Source organism: Solea solea, chromosome 18, assembly GCF_958295425.1.
Source record: "Solea solea chromosome 18, fSolSol10.1, whole genome shotgun sequence".
Taxonomy (NCBI): domain Eukaryota; kingdom Metazoa; phylum Chordata; class Actinopteri; order Pleuronectiformes; family Soleidae; genus Solea; species Solea solea.
The window spans coordinates 1,599,790-1,618,414 of NC_081151.1; the positions used below are offsets into that span (position 1 = coordinate 1,599,790).

Here is an 18,625-nt window from a genome sequence, read left to right on the forward strand (position 1 = left end):
CCAGTCTGGAAGCTGCAACAAGGACTCAGTGGTTTGAATGAATCCCCCTTAAAAGACAGACAGAGTGGTTAAGTGTTAACAAATATGACACCACACGAAGAAGGAGATGCGATGTTTGACATGAGTTTTTAAAAGATTTGTTTTTTCGAGCTCGAAGGGTTCAATCACACACACACACACATTTGTGTGTGCTGTGTGAGCCCTGGTGGACATGGCTGGAGAACCAATTTAACATCACACATACACACGTGGCTATTATGACTTGGGCCTACCAGAATCAGGGTTCACAAAGGCTTCTGTTAAAAAAGCTGTGAACCATGTTTACACGTCTACAACAACATTTCATACAGAGTTTTTCAAAGTATTTTTTCTGATTTTCTCTATGGACTTTGGTGTGGGAGAGTGAGCAGCTCACAAACTCCAGTTTCTACCTCCCACAATCTGATTGACTAATCTTTGACAGTGTTAACATCCTTACACATTAAGACCTAGGTTTATGTGTTTTTTTAGTCTACATTCTGTTGCCAAGTCGTACATATTTTTATTTTTTTACAATAAACTCCATCATTCTGTATGGAGACTTTGCAATCACTCACTGTTTAAACTTGCAGTGCTGGTGCATTTAAGGTCTTTTTTTATATCCTGTTAAAGTCCCTGGCACCAAATCACTGTGTGTAAGTAATTGTAGGAATTAAGGATTTAAATCTCAGGCGTAGCAGATTATCAACAAAGTTTCCATCGACATCTAAGGAAATGAGGAAATGCTGGTTCATACATGAACCTGGTCCATTGTGGCCTTATAGGTACAATTTATGTACCTATATATATATTTTTTAAAGTGTCAGTTTATGTATTGTTTGAGATTGTTGAGTAATTCGTATTTTGAATAGTTTGGTGATTCTATGTCAGTTTAAAGACAGCGGTGCCTCCATCTGACGTGTCGTTCAGTCACATTTCACTATAATGTTCTTCAGGTGTTTCGCTCACGCATTTTTTAAGCTTTAACTCCCCGTTTACCAATCTCCAGCCAGTCATTTTACACCACCACCACCTGTGTTGGTAATATAATAATATGTTTCACTTAAATTTAGGGCAGAACCAGCGACAGCGTCTGGTATTTCTTCAAAAATAAGATTTTTTTATATACACACGATACTTCCAATAGGCTTAAATGTTTCTGAATACACACAATCATTATAAGGAAGAGTTGGGGTAAAATACTATGGTGTTACTTCATAGTTATTTACGAGGTGTTATTCCAGTGTCATTCTGCTCATTGCTCATCTACCTCTACACATTCTCTCCGTCACACACACACCTTCTTCTTCATGACCGCGTTTCTATTTCAGTTTTCATGGCTGTGATTTGTGCAGATTTGTTTTAAGTTGAGTGTAGACTGTAATCATACTCTTCCACTGGATCCTTACAAACTCAGTCTGGCTTCTTTATGACAGCGTGATGAACAAATCTTTGACAGTTTATGTTATGTATTGGATACGTTTGTCTGTTTTTTTTGTTCATGAAGTTGATGGGTTTTTACAAATAAAAATTGTATATTTGCTTAGTGAAGTCTGTTAATATAATATTTTGAGAGTTTATTTTTGTGTATCTTGACAGTAAATGTACCAGGACTACACTTGTAAATGCTGTAATAGAAGGTTAGTGAATGTGGAGACGTTGACAATTCTACAATCTTTATTCATAATCACTTTTTACAAAATTCACATGATGATTATCTCTCTTTGAGCGACTGTTAACGCGCGTCACATTTTTACTTAGAGTCTTTTGTATGTCACTGTAACACGAAAAGTCAAAAGTACACACTTCCATCTGCTGCAAAATTCACTCACGCACTTTAATTATATTTGACCTGTGGGGGAAGTTGAAGAGAGTTTCAGATCAACACAGTTTAGTCAAAAAAAAAAATGAAATAGGACCCAGTGTGATCTGATTTAAGTGTCGCTGAATCCAGGTCAACAACACCGATGCTAAAGGGATACATTTTTACTATTATGGCGACCATTGCAATAGTACTGGTACAGTAACAACAGGCCCTCAAAGAGGTCAATCCTCCCTGATAGCTTAAGGATCATTTAGATTCCTCTCTCTGTGCCACTGGGACGAAATGTCTGATTCCATACATTAAACACTCATGCATCATTTCATCATGCATACATTTCTACCTAAGCAACAATAAAAAATAAACCTTTCTGGCATTGTTAAGCTCAAAAATGAGACTATTTCTGGTTCACGTGGCAACATTCTCACAAACACACACACGACTGAGGGAAAGCCTTGTTCCCTTACAGGGAAAGAGGAGAGAAGGAGACAGACTCCACAAAACAGGCTTGTAAAGACTCCAGTTTCCAGTCTGTCAACATGATTTAATAAATATGTTAAATATGAGCAGGAAACTGCCACCTGCCACCTGCCTACCATCCATCTGCCACCAGAACATCTAATATTTTAAATCAGAAATGTACCATCTCACAGCCGTGTAAAAGTAAAAACCTGCTCAGGATCAAATGGCGTCTTCAGGTGAGGGTCTGTGCTCTTCAGGTGTCTGGCTCTGTGGTGGGGAGGGGAGAGACTGCTGAGGAGGAAGAGGACGAAGAGGAGCCATGGAGGGAGGTGCAAAGCTGCGCATGGGGCCGGCATAGTGAGGATGAGGAGCTGGAGGAAGGCCACCAGGAGGGAAGCGAGGAGGCAACATCATCCCGGGAGGTGGAGGTGCCCATCCTGCAGGAAAATCACACCACGACGACGCCAAGTTAATACAAATCTAATCTCCAGATACAGTAAGATTACTCATGCTGCAACAGCTCACTAGGCATCATGGGAGGAACCCCCGGGCCCCTGGACGGGTAGAAATCAGGAGGAGGGGGTCCATACGGAGGTCTGCCGGGGAAGGGACCGTCCATGGGGCCCAGTGGGGGTCCAGGTGGGGGAAAGGGCCCCATCCTCAGATCTGCATCAGGAGGAGTTCTTCTCTCACCGGAACCAGACTGATCCTGTTCACCAGGTCCAAAGCTGTTTTCTCTGTATGAACCGTCTGTGTCGACAAATACATTCAGTAAGTTTTAAACTCAGGAATCAACATGTCAGTACACAATGTTGCTGCGGTCAAGACTCCGGGGACTCACCTGCCATGTCAGCGGGGTGAGGAGCTCCTGGTGGGAACGCCCTAAGATGGGGAGGGGGGGGGCCAGGAGGGAGAGAACCAGGTGGAGGTCTTCTGTACACAGGAGCTCCAGGTTCTGGAAATATGTAGCCTAAGAAAGAGAGACACGGTGAGTTTTGTTTCAGGAGGATTCATTATTATTATTATTATTATTATTATTATTACTACTACTATTATTATTATTATTTAGCTTTTTCAAAGCTGTGTATGAGACTGGACTAAAATGACACTTTAAGAAATGAAAAGTGACAATAAGGACATTGGAAGTAAGTGTGAGTGTATGAAGTTGGATGCAGGTAATCTTCACAGACATCAGGAGTTTGCTCTACATGCGCTGTAAACATGCGTTTAGCATTCACATGCATGTGCAACTATCAAACTTAAGGTTAGGAGCTGCATGCTGGCTCGTTGTCATGGCAACAAAGCCATGTCGGTCGGTGCGATTAGCTACATCGACCTTGACAGGATTTTCAAAGTGGTGCCACAATGATTCTGCCCACATTATCATCACAATGCAAAGAGTGCATAATAAACCAGTGGATCGTTTATGACAGAAACAAAAATCCAGCGGTGTCTCGTTCAAGTAACTCTCCTGAAAGTGAATATTTGTATAAATACAGTAAATGTGAAGATCAAATGCTGCACTTTGAAGTCACTAAATTTACATTTGCAGTCTCAATTTCTCACATGTATACTAGGGCTGGGTGATACACACAAAAATAAATGATATCGTATATCCGTATATTTTGGCTGAAGAGTAGTAAACGTTAATCTGTTGTGTAATCCTATACTGCATTTAAAAATATATCAGTATAATTTAAAAACTATACCGTCCCAGTCCTAACATATACAGACACACACATACCTGGAGGTCCGAGGAGACCAGGTCCTGGTCCAGGTGGTCCTGGTGGGGGACCCCTGCGATCTCTCTCCCACGAAGGAGAGTTTGAGCCACTGTCCGAATGTGGACCTCCACTCCGCTCCATCTCTCCCTGACCACCAGGGGGCTCTGTGGGACCACGGCCCACTGTGGATGAGAAAGAAACCAGAGGGAGAAGAACAGTGCGAGGGAAAGATGGAGGAAGGAGAAGACCACCAAATCATGGACAGAATTAGTGAAAGAGCAGAAGAGGACAAAAAGAGAAAGAACATGATTCATTATTTTATACTTTTCCACACGTGCATTCCCAAAGTGTCAACAGCATGCCAGCATTCACACCTCACCATGCTATGACACGTCTCAGCACCTACAGTTCATGCTGCAGCAAGCTGATGATCGCCAATAATTAATAATATATATATATGCATAAATAATGATATGGGGAAGATGAGTCTTTCATGAATACCTATGGGTTAGTGTATATTGTGTGTGTGTGTGTGTGTGCGTGTGCTTTCGCATACCTCTAGGAGACAATCTCGCAGGAGGTCCATCCATTAGCGTGGGAGGAGACAGAAAAGGTCTGGTTTCAGAAGCCGGTCGACCCAGAGGAGAAGGACCATACGGTGACCTTTCACCTGCAGATAAAGGGCAGTTGTTTAAATGCCAGGTCAAGAAAATCAGTGGCTCATTTAGTGCATGTGTGTGTGTGTGTGTGTGTGTTCACCTCTGAAAGGCATCGGTCTTGCAAGAGTGTCCAACGCGTATGGATCTTTGTCGAGGGTGTCTAATTTGAACTGCGTGTCCGTGAGCCTAAAAACAAACACGAGTTTAATCTTAAGTGAACACACAACGTAACGTTTTCTTAGGGTTACTTGACTACTGCAAACGTAAGGTATAAAAGATGTGACAACACACTTACTTCTGTCTGAGGAGAGCGTTCTCTCTCCTGATGTCTGACAGTTCTCTTTCTGCTGCTCGTGCTGCGAGCTACAACATCGAGACAGCTTCAGTAACGTGACATGAAATACAGTATGTGCTACAGTCAAGATACATGTGCTTGAATATAATGTTTAACTGAGTACTTTGTACACAGCACTGATAACAGAGTTGATACATGTTTACTGATGTTATCATATGTTGTTCCTTCGTTGTTGGAGTTTTACTAACCCAGTTATTGTGAGCCTTCTTCTCATGTGCTGATATTTGGGTCTGGTAGGACTGTTTGGTTTTGTCCAGCTCTTCCTCCATCTCTCCAGCTCGTTGTCTGCAGAGACACAGTGAAGAGTGAGGTGGGGACTTCACACAAACATACTATAAACATGTTTCGTCGTCCTCGGCAGACACAGCTACCTGTAGTTGTTGAGTTCTTCCATTGCCAGTGCAATGTTTTTATCAGCTTTATATAATTTCTCTTCCTTCTGCAGGCGCTCCTTCTCCTCCACTGTCAGCAGTCTGCAAACACACGTTAATCAATCAATCAATCAATCAATCAATATTGCTATAGCTGAACCTGTGTGTACCCAGTATGTGCCTTTATCAGTGGATCTGTACCTGTGCAGCTTGAGCTCGTTCTCCTGGTACATTTCTGTCATAATGTTGAGTTTCTGTTGTAAACGCTGAACCTGAGCACAGTAAGAGTAAATAAAGCATTCATTAAAATGCAAAATTATGACAATATCACAATCAAGTTTCCACGTCAGTGACTTCACAGAAATCAGCTATGGTCCGCGTGACCGGATTATCATCATTCACTTATGTCACAATAAAAATGCTGTGTTCCTGGGGCCTGGTAGTTGCTTGTTCATGGATATGACGATAACTTTCGTTGTTTCCCATGACCAGAAATAAAGGCTACAACACAACAGGACGTGTGTATGTTTCGGTCAATATTCAGGCTAGGTCGGGTTCCAACAGAAAAATGCATGAGCATAATCCATCTGCAACTCTGCAGACATGTGACACATGACAGGCCTTAAAATACGACTGCATTCAGCTACCTGATCAGAGTAGTTCCCAGAATCTGACTGCAGAGACAATTTCTCATCCTCCAGCTCCTTAATGCTCACTAAAGGGGAAAAACAAACAATACACACAGAAACACACCTTCAGTGCTAATGTACACTCGTTTACACGCAGCAAATAACAACAGGATTTCTGCAGGTTTCAACAGGTTAGCCCATAGTGAGTTAAGAGAATTATTTTTTAATCACTTCTATGACTTAACTGTACTCTTGCCCAATGTTAAATAGGCTTCAAAATGGTTGATTTGCAGTTTTAACAGGTAATATCATTTGTTTTTTCAAGCCAAGCCCTGTAATGTTTACAATTCGAGATAAGTTAAAGTCATCAAATGGAGAATTATCCTGAAAATACCAAGTTAACTTTCAAACTACTTTATCTTTGCTGTGAAAAATTTCTCTTTTACTTATTAGTTCCATGTTGGTCTTATTTTTCTGCAACATGGTGATTAAGGTCTCAAATTAAGATTACAGTTCAGATTTATTCAGACTTTCTACAACCTTTTGCAAAATCCATGTCATCCATTATTTTATTGCTCTACATTTAATTCGACCCATTCTGTATCAGAACATTTAATGACAACAGGAGTAAAAACAGACATGGGTTGACTCACCTTGCAGGTCTTCTTTAGCTTTGATTTCATCATTCAGTTTGGCAAAAACTCTGTCCTTGTCTTCATCTACGGATTTGAGGTCCGCATTCAGCTAAACGTGAAAAAGTATGGACTATTAGCAGGTTTGGAGAACACCTTCAATACAGTACTAACAGCAGACTATTCATATACCTTAGCAGCATAAATGAGTGTCTGGGCTTTCTGGAAATGACTCTGTGAGTCTGTTACATTCCCTCTTCCATTCTCCGCTTCTTTTCCTGGTGACGTCTGCGTTGCTGCTCCTTCCTCACTTCCCTCTTCCTCGAGATCTGAATCCAAAGCTTTCATCCTCAGCAGGCAATCTGTCAAAGACTGTGAAGCACACAAACATGTGTTAACAAGCAAGTTTCCAACCAAACTAATCTCATCAATCAGTTCAAACAAAGTCAGTATATTTATCCAACATTTAAGGACAATGTACAGTTATTAACCACTGTACACTGTGATTAAAGCGAGAGAAAACCATACCATTATACGCTCATCCTTTCTGGCCACATCCTGCTGCATCCCACTGTAGGTGACCTCACATCTCCGCATCTCGTCCTCCACCTCACTCACTCTTTCTGCCCATCCCTCCACTTGCTGTCTCAGCTACAGAGAAAAAGAGAGAAGGATGGGGAGATAAAATCATGGCGCAAAGGACAAGGAGGAATAGAAAGGTAAATCAGAAGTATAAATTATGTCACACAAAGAAAGCACTGAATCTATTACTTGACTAAATTACCTAATAATCCCACTCTATACCAGACACTGTTATATATTGTGAGTGTGTTCAGCTTCCTACCTGAGCATTGCTCTCCTGAAGCAGTCTATTCTCCTCTCCTGCTGTGTCCAGGCTCTTGTGCAGTCGGTCACTGTTCATGCTGTACACTTTCAGAGTAGTTTGTCCCTAAAGGACACAGACAGCGGTCACGTCACATGAAACACACAGGAATGCAGCAGAGGCAGAAAACAAGAGGAAGCAGATTGAAAAGGACATGAATTGGGAAGTAAAATGAAGACAGAGAAATTGTGACAGCACCTGCTCTTCCTGTGAGTGGAGGACTTTAATTTCTTCTTCATGTGTTGTCATGCTCTCTTCAAGAACTAGTACCTGGAGAGGAAAAACAAATAATCTGCTCCATTAATACCAAATTATGCAATTGATTCTCAAGAAACAGAAGTTCATTAGACTTTTACAGTTTTCTATCACTGATCTCAATAAATGCTCCTACCCTTCTTTCTTGCTCTATCCTGTGTTCTTTCTGCTGGTCGAGTTGAACCTTCAGTTGTTCAAGATCCCTCTCTAGCTCTATTTTAGAACGGTCCAACTCTCTGGCCGTCATCTGGAACAATAAAAAACAAACATGTTCAATAAACAGATTCTATCTTTGACCAGTGATACGATGCTTTTAAGTTAGTTTAAGTTGAAAAACAAAACTTGAATACATATATCCTCAGTCAGGTGAACACAGTTACATTGTCTCTTCAATTATTGCATATGCCTTCCTTACCTCCAGATGTTCTGTCTTTTGAGTTTGGGCCAAGACGCCACTGTCCCTCAGTGACTCCTCCACTTCATCATACTACAAAATGGCACACATTTAAGGAATAATTATGAGACTAAATCTTGACATGACCATCAAAACAATATGCAAAATCAAAAAAGGTTTTGAAATTAAGTGCACGAGTACCAACCTCTTGCTGACATTTGCTCAGAGATTCAAGGACTTTACATTTCTCATCTAGTAACTGTGCAACCTGTGCAGCCATCCACCGCTCTTTACCTGAAAAACACGGAGAGCAAAACTTACAATCAAATGTAATGTTCCCTTGAATTATTTCTGTCAAGTTGTAACAATGTGATGCCAAGATAAGATGAGAGCTTACTTCGATACATTCTGCTTTTGACCTGTTGAGGGGAAGAAAAAAAAAACAGTCATGCACCAGGGTCAATGACTCTCTCTCTCTCTCCTATGTGTACATGTATACATTTACACACATACACGTGTGTATATATAATGAATAGAAATAGCTGTATACTCACAGAGCTATAACATCTACAGGTGAACAACAGCACCGTCACCAGCCCCACCACACAGGAGATTATGACCGGTTCCCAGGGAACCCCGTACAGGTCTGGCCCGGGTCTGATGTCATCAGGCAGTGACGAGACAACCTGAACACAAAGGAAAAGAGACACTTTGCTTTACATTCAGGCACGAGGATGAAGTTTAAATCCTGGTTCAATGCACCAGCTGTTACAACGTGAACGGGGCAAAATGTAAACAAGTGCTAATGTGCTACAAGGGAAAATCAGTATGTGCCTGCCACATGTTAGCACACACACTTTTAGAAGCAACACAAAGCAGCACAACACTGACGGAGAAACTTACTGTGGAAGAACTACTAACCAGATAACTCCGAGCAATCACATAAACAACATATCGCCTCGTACCAAAACACGTTTGACAGCTTGTTATTAGCAATGACAGAAGCTGAACAATCACAAGAGAAAAGAAACAGGACATTTGAAGACGAAGCTTCAGAGCTGCTGGTCGACTACATGATCGACTACATGACAGTTGTCTCAGCTGTGCAGGCTAGTTATGACATGCTAACGAAACCTGCCACATAACCTACATCCTTCACTTTCTCCACGGCGAGGCTGTAGTAAGTCTCTGCCGTCGCCGGGAACTCGGCCCCTGTGCTCGACAACTGCTCGCTCGTCACGTGTTCCGCCATGTCCAGTTTATTTCATTTAACTCGGAGTTAAATTAATGTCTTTTTATCGACATTGTGAAGAGAAAGTACTCCGTCACCCGGGCTAGCAGCGGTATCACATCCTGTTCACAACGCCGACACTCGAGAAGAGACCATGTTCAACGAGGGGGGGGGGCAATAACATAGTCCTTTTTAAAAAACAGTCGTAAGTACGCTATACTATATAGTTGTTTCTCCATAGGGTTTTTCTTTTAATTCAAGATATATTAAGAATAACCTGCCACATACATATTGTTCTCGTGAACTTATAGTGTTGGGTAGATATTATTATTACCCCCCCGTGGTTGCAAATGGTTCACTCGCAACGTCACCAATTGTAAAATGCCACACTGGCAGGACGGAGAGCTTTCGGAGTGACACACAAACAGGTGTCATAACAAACCAAAGTAGTAATTTTATATATATATATATATATACATATATATATATATATATATATATATATACATATATATTTGTATATATGTATAATATATATTTATACCACTCTGAACAAATAGTCATAACTTTACAAAAAAAGGGAGCACAGTCAATCGAAGCTAAATGTTGAAGTTTGTGTCACAAGTTCAGCACAGTCAGAGAAGTTTCAAAGGAATTACGGGGCCCCGGGCAAAATGATCCCGAGGGGCCCTCCGTAGACCAAACCCCATAGAAACCCATACTTAAAAACAGTAGTCCATGCACTTACTGTTCATCACGAAGGAGTATTAGGGCCAGCCAAAAAAAATAATAATCTGGCAGGGGGAAAAAGCAGGCAAGAAAAAAATGACCTGACCATGTGCACTTGTGCCTAAATCTCACTACATTCATTACCAGGAAATGTCTGTCATCACACTCATTTCCTAAGTTCTGTGTCATGTACATTGTGCATGTGCATCTATCTGTGGCACTGGCAGAAACATGCCATATAAACCTGGGGAGTGGGTTGATGTGGCTTCCATAGATTGTCATCACCTACCTGTGCAGTCCATATGAGGAGCTCCTTCACTGTGCGAACATGAGCGACTGATTCTTCAGCAATGTGATAAACTGTGTCCAAAATGCCCCTCAGTGCACCTGGAGTCAGAGTGAGAAAGAGAAAAACATAGATCATAAAAAATCATAAATCACAGCTCTCTGTCCTGAGCTACTCGTATCACAAGAGCACAGACACACTGAAACTCTACTGATATTAATTGCATTTATTGTCCAACTCTCTCTTGCTTCTTCTGTCTTTTTCAGGTTTCTTTGCAGCGTAGACAGTTTTTGTTGAGGAGGTGTCGAGGTGTTTCTCTCTGAACTGCCCTGTGACTGGTCAAAGCCTCCTGAGGCGTTAAACCAGAGGCCAGAGCGGTAGCAGAAGTGTTGTTTTCTCTTAGATCACTTGATTTACATTATGATGAAAGATTATAATGGAATTATTAATCAAAAATCTTTTTTTGATCCATCTTGATTAAGGTATACGTGAGTCCATACCTTCCAGTGGCTGCAGTGATCCTGACTGATCGTGAGGACGGCCTGCAAGGGACACACTCTCCTCCTCACATCCTCCATCAGACTCTTGTCTTTTGTCACTTTTGGCATTTTCCCTCTCTCTTCTGCGTCTTTGCCCGTCATTCTCCTCGACTGTCCTCTCCTCTGTTGGGATGTTGTTATTCTGGGCTACAGAAGGATCTCCTGTCTTAACTGTGTGTTGCTCAGTGCTCATTTCTCCATCTTTGCTGTGAGTCGAGCAGGAGCCACTGACACAGCTCACATCAGCTATTTGGTAAAAAGGTAAGAAAGGTAACATTTATAAAAATGTACTTGTGCCAGTTGAGATCATTGAGGAAGTACAGACAAATATACCTTGATCATTTCCTCTGGTGTCGGAGTTTCTTGTGCTGGACGTCGCTCTCACTCGTGTGATCAGCATTTCTAGTTTCTGAAGGGCAACAAGCGTCCGAGTCTTTTCTTTGTCTTCTAACCTCGTGGCAGGAGTGGACAGAGTCTCCCTGTGATACTGCAGATGTCTTTCTATGTCTGATAATATAGATTCATCCTCAGTCACGATCTCTGAGCTTCCTAACATGAAATCCAAAAACGGTAGCTTGTACGGCCCAAAGAGCTCCACCAGAGTTCTGGCTTCATCCACACTCATGTAGGCAAGAAGGAATTTGTAGGCGTTGGGGAGGGATTTTGTTTGCTCCGTGTGCTGAGATGGAGAATGAGAATGGGACAGAGTTGATGTCTGGACATCAGCAGAGGAAGAAGAATCCTGCAACTCCTCTGTGGACATGATGACAGGAGAGTCCTGATCCAAATCAGCGCTGGAATCCATTTCTCGTTCAGAGATCAGAGAGGCTTGTTGTGGCTGAGATGTCTCCTCCAAACCCAGACCAGAATCAACCGAGTCCCTTGGTGTTTGCGAGTAGAAGCCAAAGACGTTTTTGAAAAGACCAAACGCACCTCCACCCTCAGTCTCTGCTGCTCTCGTGTTGCCGTGGTCAGAGAGTGAAGATCCAGTAGGATCTTTGGACACATGTGGAACAGTGTGTTCAGATATCACAGCCTGGTTCACCTGTGAATCAAGGTTAACGTCTGTGTAATGACTGGAGTGTAGTTGCTCTGGTTTATTCTCATGTCTGCTCGTTTCACTGTCTTCAGACTCAGTATGAAGCACGTTGTCATCAGAGAGGTCGCTCTCTTGTGCCTCACTTGGATGCAGTTGACCATGTTGTTTGTTTTCATGTAAAATCTCCTCATCTCCTCTCTCTTCTTTCTTTAACTCGTCCTCCACCTGCTGTTCTTTTACCTCCTCGTCTCCTCTCTCTTCTTTCTTTAACTCCTCCTCCACCTGCTGTTCTTTTACCTCCTCATCTCCTCTCTCTACTTTCTTTAACTCCTCCTCCACCTGCTGTTCTTTTACCTCCTCATCTCCTCTCTCTTCTGTCTTTAACTCGTCCACCTGCTGTTCTTTTACCTCCTCATCTCCTCTCTCTTCTTTCTTTAACTCCTCCTCCACCTGCTGTTCTTTTACCTCCTCATCTCCTCTCTCTTCTTTCTTTAACTCCTCCTCCACCTGCTGTTCTTTTACCTCCTCATCTCCTCTCTCTTCTGTCTTTAACTCGTCCACCTGCTGTTCTTTTACCTCCTCATCTCCTCTCTCTTCTTTCTTTAACTCCTCCTCCACCTGCTGTTCTTTTACCTCCTCATCTCCTCTCTCTTCTTTCTTTAACTCCTCCTCCACCTGCTGTTCTTTTACCTCCTCATCTCCTCTCTCTTCTGTCTTTAACTCGTCCACCTGCTGTTCTTTTACCTCCTCATCTCCTCTCTCTTCTTTCTTTAACTCCTCCTCCACCTGCTGTTCTTTTACCTCCTCGTCTCCTCTCTCTTCTGTCTTTAACTCGTCCTCCACCTGCTGTTCTTTTACCTCCTCGTCTCCTCTCTCTTCTTTCTTTAGCTCCTCCTCCACCTGCTGTTCTTTTACCTCCTCGTCTCCTCTCTCTTCTTTCTTTAACTCGTCCTCCACCTGCTGTTCTTTTACCTCCTCGTCTCCTCTCTCTTCTTTCTTTAACTCCTCCTCCACCTGCTGTTCTTTTACCTCCTCATCTCCTCTCTCTTCTTTCTTTAACTCCTCCTCCACCTGCTGTTCTTTTACCTCCTCATCTCCTCTCTCTTCTGTCTTTAACTCGTCCACCTGCTGTTCTTTTACCTCCTCGTCTCCTCTCTCTTCTTTCTTTAACTCCTCCTCCACCTGCTGTTCTTTTACCTCCTCATCTCCTCTCTCTTCTTTCTTTAACTCCTCCTCCACCTGCTGTTCTTTTACCTCCTCATCTCCTCTCTCTTCTGTCTTTAACTCGTCCACCTGCTGTTCTTTTACCTCCTCGTCTCCTCTCTCTTCTTTCTTTAACTCCTCCTCCACCTGCTGTTCTTTTACCTCCTCGTCTCCTCTCTCTTCTGTCTTTAACTCGTCCTCCACCTGCTGTTCTTTTACCTCCTCGTCTCCTCTCTCTTCTTTCTTTAGCTCCTCCTCCACCTGCTGTTCTTTTACCTCCTCGTCTCCTCTCTCTTCTTTCTTTAGCTCCTCCTCCACCTGCTGTTCTTTTACCTCCTCGTCTCCTCTCTCTTCTTTCTTTAGCTCCTCCTCCACCTGCTGTTCTTTTACCTCCTCGTCTCCTCTCTCTTCTTTCTTTAGCTCCTCCTCCACCTGCTGTTCTTTTACCTCCTCGTCTCCTCTCTCTTCTTTCTTTAACTCCTCCTCCACCTGCTGTTCTTTTACCTCCTCGTCTCCTCTCTCTTCTGTCTTTAACTCGTCCTCCACCTGCTGTTCTTTTACCTCCTCGTCTCCTCTCTCTTCTTTCTTTAGCTCCTCCTCCACCTGCTGTTCTTTTACCTCCTCGTCTCCTCTCTCTTCTTTCTTTAACTCGTCCTCCACCTGCTGTTCTTTTACCTCCTCGTCTCCTCTCTCTTCTTTCTTTAACTCGTCCTCCACCTGCTGTTCTTTTACCTCCTCGTCTCCTCTCTCTTCTTTCTTTAACTCCTCCTCCACCTGCTGTTCTTTTACCTCCTCGTCTCCTCTCTCTTCTGTCTTTAACTCGTCCACCTGCTGTTCTTTTACCTCCTCGTCTCCTCTCTCTTCTTTCTTTAACTCCTCCTCCACCTGCTGTTCTTTTACCTCCTCGTCTCCTCTCTCTTCTTTCTTTAACTCCTCCTCCACCTGCTGTTCTTTTACCTCCTCGTCTCCTCTCTCTTCTGTCTTTAACTCCTCCACCTGCTGTTCTTTTACCTCCTCGTCTCCTCTCTCTTCTTTCTTTAGCTCCTCCTCCACCTGCTGTTCTTTTACCTCCTCGTCTCCTCTCTCTTCTTTCTTTAACTCGTCCTCCACCTGCTGTTCTTTTACCTCCTCGTCTCCTCTCTCTTCTTTCTTTAACTCCTCCTCCACCTGCTGTTCTTTTACCTCCTCGTCTCCTCTCTCTTCTTTCTTTAACTCCTCCTCCACCTGCTGTTCTTTTACCTCCTCGTCTCCTCTCTCTTCTTTCTTTAACTCCTCCTCCACCTGCTGTTCTTTTACCTCCTCGTCTCCTCTCTCTTCTTTCTTTAACTCCTCCTCCACCTGCTGTTCTTTTACCTCCTCATCTCCTCTCTCTTCTTTCTTTAAATCCTCCTCCACCTGCTGTTCTTTTACCTCCTCATCTCCTCTCTCTTCTTTCTTTAACTCCTCCTCCACCTGCTGTTCTTTTACCTCCTCATCTCCTCTCTCTTCTTTCTTTAACTCCTCCTCCACCTGCTGTTCTTTTACCTCCTCATCTCCTCTCTCTTCTTTCTTTAACTCCTCCTCCACCTGCTGTTCTTTTACCTCCTCATCTCCTCTCTCTTCTTTCTTTAACTCCTCCTCCACCTGCTGTTCTTTTACCTCCTCATCTCCTCTCTCTTCTGTCTTTAACTCCTCCAACTCTTCCTGCTTCTCCTCTTCTTTGACCCCATTAACTCTTTTCTCTTCCGTCTGTAAACCGTCCACTGCCTCCTGTGTCTTCTCTTCTTTTATTTCGTCCATGTCAGTTTTCTCCTTTTCCTCCCTCCTCTCCCTTTCTTTGATCTCCTCCTTTATTTCCCTCAGCTTGTCTAACTCCTCCACCTCCCCCTGCTCTGTCTCATTGTTTAACGCTCTCTCTTCATCCTTAAACTCTCCCTCACTATCCTCTTTTAACTCATCGATGTGTTCCTGTTTTTCTGTTTCCTTCATTTCCTGGTTAATTACCCGAGCTTCTTCCTTCTGCTTTTCATTTTCTGTTGATTCTTCTACTCTCTCCTGCTTTTCCTTCTCCACCTCTAACTCCACTCCATCCTCAAACATCTTTTCTTTAACCTCATTCACTTGTTCTCTTTTCTCTCTTTCCATTGCCTTTTCCACACCCTCTTGCTTAGTCTCCGCCTCCTTTATCTCCTCTTCCTTGTTTACTTCTTCCTCTGCCTCCACCACCTCTTCCTGCTGCCTCTCTACTCCTGTTTCCTTCACTTCCTTCATGGCCTCCTTATCTCTCGTCTCCTCCACCTCCTTAAACCCTTCCATCTCTTGTGGGTTCTCTTTCTCCTCTAAAATCTCAGCCTCCTGCTGCTTCTGTTCTTCTTTTGCCTCTTCAATCTCCTCTCCTTTCTCCACCTCCTCCTGCCGAGTCTCCGTTACATCGTTACATAGTTTACTCTGCTCTACCTCTTCTCTTTTCTCCTCATCCTTTAGCTCCACCACTCCCTGCTTCTCATCTGTTATTTCCTTGTCCACCTGCAGTGTTTCCTGACTAGTTTCTCCCTCCCCTGTCTCTTCAATCTCCCTCTGCTTTTCTTCTTCCTGTGTCTCCTCCATGGTCCCTGTCTTTCCTTTGTCCTCCTCCTCCTCGTTCAACTCTTTCACTTCTGTCTGTCCCTCTATTTCTCCTATCACCACCATTTCGTCTTCTTTCATTTCTTCCACCTCTTGTAACTCTTCCTGCTGCTTTTTCTTTTCTGATGTCTCCTCCCCAGTTACCTGTTGTTTCTCCTCTTCCTGCACCTTTTCCACGTCCTTTAATTCATTGGTTTCCCCATTTTGCTTTTCCTCTATTGTCTCTCCATCATCCGTTACACCACACGTGACTGCATCACCTTCCTCGTCCTCGTTGTTTGTTGTCTTGCGCTGCAGCCGCTCTTTTACCTCTTCCTCAACCTCGACTGTTGTGGTGTCTGACTGTAAACTCACAGAAAGTAACCCTTGCCCTGGATTGACATCAGACTGTGTCAAATTATCCAGGTCAGCGTTGCTTGCTGTCACATCCTCCTCTGACTCACTGCCACTGTCATTTTCTATAGATTTGGGTGCCTGATGTTCTTCATACTCTGTTTCTGCAATTCTTTCGTTGCCTGTCGAGGAATACGTTTCATCTCCAGCCTGTGACTTTTCCTCTAACCTGTCCTGAGGAGAAATGTCTTTTTGATCAACTACAGATGCAAACCCTGCTTTTGTCTCAGGTGGTGTTTCCTCTTCTCTCTGTGTTTGACTGGTGTCTACATTCTTAATCTCAGTCGCCTCTGGTTCTAAGGCCTTAAAGTCACTCTCTGTACTGCTCTCGTCTTTCCCGTATCCTAAAATGTTTCCCATCCCCAACCAAGAACTAGAAGCTGACTGTTCCCTCTGCTCAGTCTGTGTTTCAGTTGTTGTCTCAGGTCGCGTCTCCTCATTGGTCACACCAAATCCCAGGGTGTGTGATAATCTGTTCCCCAGCCAATCCAAAGTTGGCACATCTTTCTTCTCGTCTTCGTGTAACTGGCTGCCCTCCAGGTCCAGAGACATCCTCCTGCTGTTGAATATTACGACATGTTCATCCTTCATTTCACTTTTGGCGTCTTGCTCAGTTTTTGCAGAAACAGTTTCCGTCTCGCCTCCTAAGCCGAGCCAACCAGTCACGCTGGAAGTGAAAGAATCAGCAGCATCTGCTCCACTTTCCACAGCGTCATTAGCTTTCTCTTCCCTGCCAAACCCCAGCCACCCTGACATGGATGAAGTTAAAGTTTGGGCCTTTGTCTCTTGTCTCTCATCGTCATTATTATCATTATTATTATTATTATTATTATTATTATTATTATTATTATTTGTCTCTTCTTCAGCCAAACTGACAGATTCTTCCTGTCTTTCCAAACCTAACCATCCTGCCACTGGAGAAGTGAGCCAGGAGGAGGAGGGAGACCCACCTTGTTCATTTAGAGCCACAGGATTGCTGTGCTCTTCCATATGAGACCCAGCAGCAGCAGCAGCAGCATCAGCAGCAGCAGCCTCAGTGTTTTTGGTTTCCTCTCCTCCTGATGCTGTGCGGTCACTCTGCTGTGCTGAAACTTGGATCGATGGAGGACTTTCAGCATCTGTGTCTTCAGTGTCTGGGATGCTTTGGTTGAACTGTGTCTCCTGGATTTGTAATTTCTGCCCCTGACTTTCTTGACCACTGTCGGGATCACTGAAGTCAACAGGATGGCCGAGCTCATCCATACAGAAGAAATCAGACGGCTGAATGAAGACACAAAGAAGTTGTTCAGTACATAACAGGGTGTGTTATGCTCACTGACTGAATGAATAGTGAGTGATAGCGAAATCTATTCACCTGTGTTTCCACGACTTTCTCTGTAGATGCGTAAACCTGCTCCTCTTGCACTGCATCTTTTGGGAAATAACCAAACTGTTTGTCAATCTGAAATCAAAACAAATAAAACAAAAACAATGAGTGCACTATCAGGATGTTTATTCACTCAGTCAAACTTGACTTATATTCTTTCCATATATTTCTACTGTTTACAAAGCCTGTTTCTCTACAGTTTTAAGGAGATTTTTACACGACAGAGCAGACATACAGTGCCTGCCCACAGGTCGTCCCTCCTTCCTGTCAGTTTGTGGTAAACAAAGATGTTGTCTCCCCGTCTGAAGCTCAAGAAGCGGCAATCGTCACCGCGATGATCCCTGATGGCCTGCACCCTGCTCATCAGACCTACACACACACACACACACACGTAAAAAACTCGACTCATGTGAAGTGGGATTATACGAGCAGCTTTAGGACTTACTTTCACATTCAGAGTCTCCACAGATCTTGTAGTCAGACAACAGTCCCACAGCTATGTGAGGAACACACACTGTAATCCACAGGAACCTGTAAACCTGTGAAACAGCCATGGTGTTCTAACAGCAGTGGATCAGAGGAGAAGGTCCATAGCAGGGGCTAAATAAGTTCAGCTCGTGGTGCTGGCAGATGGACATTGCCTCTCAACGGCTGCTGTAATGAAGACTCAATGGTAACCGACAACACTGAGATAAGATATAAGGCCAGCATTCATCAGCAATCATTAACATCCAAGGCCTGCTTTCAATACAGTGATGTCATCAGTGTTGAAACGGTTTCATTTTATCATGTTAATGTGACGACTGGTTAAAGTTTAGCTCAACTAACTAACAGGTTAGGAGGTTTACTAGTGAGGCGTCTCACACTGTCTCATAGGGTTTGTATACACCACATATTACGGTAACAGTGTTTCAGAGCTGATTTCACAATAAAAGCTCAATCATTCAGTTAATCAGTTCGATTGTAAGTCGGGCTCTCACTAAGAACTTTAGCACTTTATTAACAATAACTGGGATATTCATTTTAGATGC

The 18,625-nt window shown here is 43.3% G+C and overlaps 1 protein-coding gene across 3 annotated transcripts; it reads right to left on the reverse strand.

Moving 5' to 3' along the window:
* Positions 1–1,677: 1,677 nt before the first annotated feature.
* On the reverse strand, positions 1,678–18,241 carry mia2 (MIA SH3 domain ER export factor 2). 3 transcript variants are annotated; one of them, XM_058615340.1, is made up of 26 exons: positions 18,040–18,241; positions 17,830–17,963; positions 17,583–17,669; positions 17,179–17,488; positions 10,454–10,551; positions 8,759–8,890; positions 8,602–8,623; positions 8,410–8,498; positions 8,226–8,297; positions 7,947–8,057; positions 7,754–7,825; positions 7,517–7,621; positions 7,201–7,323; positions 6,865–7,044; positions 6,694–6,784; positions 6,059–6,126; positions 5,613–5,683; positions 5,412–5,513; positions 5,229–5,325; positions 4,981–5,048; positions 4,786–4,871; positions 4,583–4,696; positions 4,047–4,208; positions 3,144–3,272; positions 2,828–3,052; positions 1,678–2,739 (listed from the first exon to the last, which is right to left on the reverse strand). In XM_058615340.1, the coding sequence occupies exons 1-26, from the start codon at positions 18,146–18,148 to the stop codon at positions 2,522–2,524; spliced, it is 3,075 nt and encodes a 1,024-aa protein (XP_058471323.1). In that variant the 5' UTR covers positions 18,149–18,241; the 3' UTR covers positions 1,678–2,521. The 3 variants fall into 3 exon arrangements, with proteins under 3 accessions (XP_058471323.1, XP_058471325.1, XP_058471326.1); XM_058615342.1 differs by lacking the exons at positions 4,047–4,208; positions 17,179–17,488; positions 17,583–17,669; positions 17,830–17,963; positions 18,040–18,241 and adding exons at positions 10,951–11,235; positions 11,323–12,298; XM_058615343.1 differs by lacking the exons at positions 10,454–10,551; positions 17,179–17,488; positions 17,583–17,669; positions 17,830–17,963; positions 18,040–18,241 and adding an exon at positions 9,355–9,561.
* Positions 18,242–18,625: the final 384 nt, after the last annotated feature.